The sequence below is a fragment of the Dendrobium catenatum genome, unplaced genomic scaffold (assembly GCF_001605985.2).
Source record: "Dendrobium catenatum unplaced genomic scaffold, ASM160598v2 original_scaffold_223827, whole genome shotgun sequence".
Taxonomy (NCBI): domain Eukaryota; kingdom Viridiplantae; phylum Streptophyta; class Magnoliopsida; order Asparagales; family Orchidaceae; genus Dendrobium; species Dendrobium catenatum.
Genome location: NW_021542237.1, coordinates 4226 through 9018, shown reverse-complemented (window position 1 = coordinate 9018; position 4793 = coordinate 4226). Strand labels below are relative to the sequence as shown.

The window sequence follows — 4793 nt, the reverse complement described above, 5'->3', positions numbered from 1 at the left end:
CCAACGCGCTTCCGTCGTCGCGGGCGAGCCCTGGGCGCACGCCTACCCGTAGCCCGGGGTTGATGGCGCGCCATCCCAAACCGCGGTACTGACTGCTCGGACGCCTGCCGGTTGGACGTGGCATGACCACCACTCGCTGGCGCGACGACCGTCGCCACACGACCTCCTCAGCATTCGCTCTGCCTCCGCGTCGCTAGAGGAGCACACAATAGGCCTCGGTGACTCCAGCCACGGCAAGCCCCTTGCAGGCTCTTCCTCCTAGGGATGCCCAGCTGCGGCCGTCGTCCCGTGCGGGCCCGGTGCCCCGCACAACCCCCTAGGGGCGATGCCCTACGCCCCGCCCACCGTGCGCTCCCGCGTGGGCGGCGCCTGTGCTCTCTGCCGCAGTCACCTTTGCCAGCCTAGCGCCGAGCGCCTCCTCGGCCGTGGCTTGGTTCACGAAGGACCTCCCCCGTCGCCGTGCGCCCGCGCGTCTTCCTCGGGCGCTTGTCACTGCTTTCTGGCCCCGCACCTGGTGCTCTCTCCCTGCCACGGACTGCCAGACATATGGGTGCCCCTCCGTGGCGTCCGCCACGCCTGCTGTTTGCAGTCCTCCGCGCTGCGTTGATGGTTCGGGGTGCCCTGCCCCTCGCCCCCCGCGTCGCTGGTTCTCCCCGCCCTGCGTTGCGAAGCGCGCCGTTGCCGGCCTCTCAATCAGGGGTCCCGCCATAGTTATACGGAGGGGCCGCGCGCCAGCGGATCCCCCCTCGCGGCCCCCTCTGACTCCTCCCTGCCCCCCGAGGGTCCCCGGTGGCCCGTGCGCCGCTGGGGCTCCGCTTCTCGTCGCGCAGGCCCCCGCACCGAGACTCCCCCAGACTCGAGCAGCACTACACCTGCCCGCTCCGTGCTCACACGGCGGTCGGAAGGGTGCACGCGCCCGCCCGGCGGTTTTGCCTCGACCGCCGCCCCCAAAAAAAAAACCCTTGCCCGGCGTGCGTCCTCGCTACCCTGCTAAACGCGCGACATCTATAGCGGAAGCCGCTGCCACAACGAGGGCTCCGCGCATCTGCCGCCGCATGTGGGCGTCCACCCTGCCTCGAGTCGAAGGACGGTTCCGCCTTATCGCAGGGCCAAACCAAGCGCACGCACGGTGTGGCGCCAGACGGACCGCGCGCCATGATCCGGATTGCGATCAACCAGCCCCTTGAGTGCGCTCCCACATGCACCCCGCACCCACTCCGGGTTACCATAACCAGCCGTTCGTCCCCAGGACGGGTGCGTCCGAAGGCCTCACGCTCCGAGAACCGCACCGGGCGTCGTCGCATAGAGCACCCCCGGATGCCTCTCTGTACTCTACCCTTGTATTGGTTCCGCGGGCATCGAAAGCAGGACGGCTCGAGATTCGCCGCACACGACTAGTTACTAAAGGTTTCCGGACCAGCCCGGTGCCCTTGACTTTTTCCCGGGTCCGCCGGGAGTCGCAAGGCCCTGACCTCGACGACCCTTCGCGTCACCAAAGAACCGAGCGAACTACGAAGCGCTGCCGATCCCCTCCTAAAAAGCCTCCTCCACGGACCCTCGCCGCCTTACCCCCCGCGGGTACTGTCCCATCGCCCCGCCCCAGGTGAGAGTGGTCGCAGCTCCCTCAGGGGCGCGCGACCCCCTACTCTCTCCGGCCCTCGGCCCCCTCAAAAAAAGCCCCGTCCCTATCAGGGCGCCGGGGTGCAGATCCTCCACCGGGAAGTCGCAGTGCCAACCGAGCCCGGGCGCTGTTTCCCCCACCCCCCGGTCCACGCCCCGTCGTCCGCCCATGTTCTGGGGGGGCTAGCCGCCTGCCCGATGGCAAGCCGGCACCGGCCGTTGGTGCCCTGCTGCGCCCAGGAGAGCGCCGGCGACACCAAGACACCAAACCGCGCGATGCACACGGCGGACCGTACTACTACAAACCAGGTCCATCCGTACGGACGCCCTTCCTTGTCGAGATCCGTTCCCGCCCCGCCACGCCCGAGCGATCACCGACATCATAGGGACCTGTCATCGGCGACGAGAAGCTACGGTGCCCTCGCCCCTGAATTCTAGTGCAGCTCGGCCTCGCCTGCCCGACTGGCCGCCCGCCCCATCTGACCAGCTTCCTGTTCCCTAGGAGCCTTGGCTTTGGGGCTTAATCTGCCGCCGACTTACGTGGAGGGCGCCGCCGGCCTACACTTGCGGGGAGGGCCCGCGCCCTCGTGCGCTCCACACCTCATGGACCGAGCACGCACTTCTCCCCTTGTTGTCAGCCCTCACGGCCACCGGAGCCAGTCTCCGGTCGCCCGTTATCTCTGGGAAAAAAGCGTGGACCTCACCCCACCCGTTCCGGCGGCGCGCCACCGGATCACATACGAGAGCAGCGCTTGGCCTCGCGTGCCCGGGCCTCCGGGCGCTTGACCTGCCCGCCCCACCGTCGGCGGGCCGCCCGTCGGCCTTCGTGCTCCGCAAATACACGGTAGCCGCGAATGGCCGGCGAGCTCACCGGCATCCACGTTCCTCTCAGAGACTTCACCAAGGACTGATTTCACCCCGCGTTCCCTCGCCGGGCCGGATTGGCCTCGCTGTCGGACTCTTCGCCCCCATGAGGGCTAGTCGTATGTTCACCCGGTTAGGCTGAATTCGCACCCTTCCCGCGCTCGCGTGCGCTGGGATTCAGACCGTCGTGCGCACCGTATCGATCCTCTCCGGTGCGGGCGTTCGCGCTTGCGCGGCCTTCCCTCGTCGGCGGACCAGGGCCGAAGCCGCACCCTACATCGGATGTCCCCGTTCTACTGTGGCTCCGGTCCACGCTGTCGCCCCAGTGGCGCGACGCTCCCCTAGCTGCACACACGATATCCTCTACCGCCCCACCCGCTGCGTGCTTCCTTTCCGCCTTCACCCCAACAGCCTCCGGTCGCCCCGCCGCGACCCGACGAGCGGGAAGGTTCTCTAGCCCATACGGGGACTAGCAAAGGGACGCCACGCCAGTCTGCGCACCCCGCTCCGAGTCCGAAGCGAGCCGCGACGATTTCATAACATTCCGCACAGGATGTCCCGATAGGCCCGTAGCCGTAGCTGACTGCCGCTGCGGACATCCTCCCACGCCAAGCGCAGGCTTGCACCTTGTTATTCACTCCCGCCTGCTACCCTTCGCTACGAGCCTGCGCCCTCTCATTTATCCTTGGTCCCAACATGTTGCCCCCTAGCCCCCCCAGCGCTCTGCCTTCCATCTTAGCTCGCTAGCGGGCGGGCCGGGCCTTTGGACGTCCCTTACACCGTCCCAGCCATCGGGCCATCCCCTCCTCCCCCTCTTTCTCTCCTGACCTTACATATACGATTCCTACAAAAAAGTTGTCTACTAGGTGTCCTCAGGCGTCGCGGCCCCACCCTCCTCCCGCCACTTGGTGTTCCCCCCTCCTAGACGTGCCGCTCCATGTCAGGGGGGGTCTGCGGCCTCACTCGCTAGCCGCCCGCACTGCTACCCCCGCTTCCCACCATACTCTAATAGACCTTTTCCTCTTATCCCGCTCCCTCCCCCTGCCCGGTTCCGTCTTCTTCCCTCCCTCTCTTCTCATCACACCTTCACAGCCTCGAGCCCGACCCTGTTCTTAAATACATGCGCCGCCCCCCGCGCTTTCCCTCTCTTCCCGCGCACCTGGCTGCGGCGCGGGCCGGTTTCCTTATTTTGCCCGGTCCTACCGGGCCCAGCTCCCGTGTCGCCGGGGTGAGGGCCTGTCGCCCGGCTTCGCGCCCGTGGCTTCCGCCCCGTGTCGGGGGTTCGCCTCCCCCTCGCCCCCCCCGGCCCCCGGGCCGGGCTTCCCTGGGGTCGTCCCCTCTGCTCGGCCCACCAGCGGCCGCCCCGCTATTGCCCTTGGGTGCCCCCTGCCTGGCCTGCCTTTTTATTCTTTCTCCGTTCCGGTATTCTCTTTTTCCCTCTCGTCCACGACGGGCTGGCCCCGCCTCTTTGTGGTTTGCCTCCCCGTCCTCTCCCCCGCCCGGCTTGGGCCGCCTTCGCGCGCCCGTCCTCGTCTTCGTACGCCTCGCCCCTGGGTTCCTCGTCCTTCCTCTGTTTGCTCGCAGGTCATTGTGGCTATCGGGCGCCTCGCTGCCTGCCCTCTTTGCCTGCCCTAGTTGCGCTTCTGGCCTTTGCTCTTTCCCCCGGTGGCTCTCTGCCGGGTCTTGCGAGGTGCTTACCCCCTCTTGTCGCCCCGCCTGTGCTCCGCTGCGCTTCGCCCTGCCCATCGCCACCCCAGCCCGGGCACCCGGGTCCCTCACTCCTCCCGTAAAAAAGTCCCCGCGCGCCTTCCCTTCTCCTGCACGACCTCCGCCTGCCTCCTCATCCCCTCGGACATTCGCCCCCCAGCCCCGTCCGTTCCCGCCCCCAGACCTGACACTGAACCCCTGCGCCCATAGCGAGCCCCACGGGCGCTTCGCCCTCACCGCGTTCCCCTCCCGTTTCTCACCCCTGCCCCTCTGCGTCCGCCGACTTCCTTCGTCCCTCCCGCCTTCTTCGTCGTGAGCTCCGTTCCTGCCTCCTTTCCTCGGGCCCCTCCTGTGGCTCTCTTAAAATCCTTCTCTTCCTCTCTCTCCCCCTCTTCCTACTTAAATTCCTCTCCCTTATGTGTCCTTCCCTCCGCGCTAGATCCTTTCTCGTCTCTCTGTTTCTCTCTCTCTCGCTCTGGCACGGCCGGCCCTCAACATCTCCTCACTACGCGCCCTATGCCTCGCCCCGCCCGGGGCGGTTATAAGTGCTAGCATAATTTCCCTTTTTTCTCCTCAAGGTACCTAAACACCTATTCCTTCTG

General features: G+C 67.1%; 1 protein-coding gene across 1 annotated transcript; it reads left to right on the top strand.

Moving 5' to 3' along the window:
* Positions 1-3604: 3604 nt before the first annotated feature.
* Positions 3605-4507, top strand: LOC114578928 (vegetative cell wall protein gp1-like). Its single transcript, XM_028692532.1, has one exon. It carries the CDS (start codon positions 3605-3607, stop codon positions 4505-4507), a length of 903 nt encoding a protein of 300 aa, XP_028548365.1.
* The last annotated feature ends 286 nt before the right edge of the window (positions 4508-4793 follow it).

Excerpts from the sequence above, each read along its gene's own strand:
- LOC114578928 (XM_028692532.1), top strand. The coding sequence starts at position 3,605 with ATGCGCCGCCCCCCGCGCTTTCCCTCTCTTCCCGCGCACCTGGCTGCG.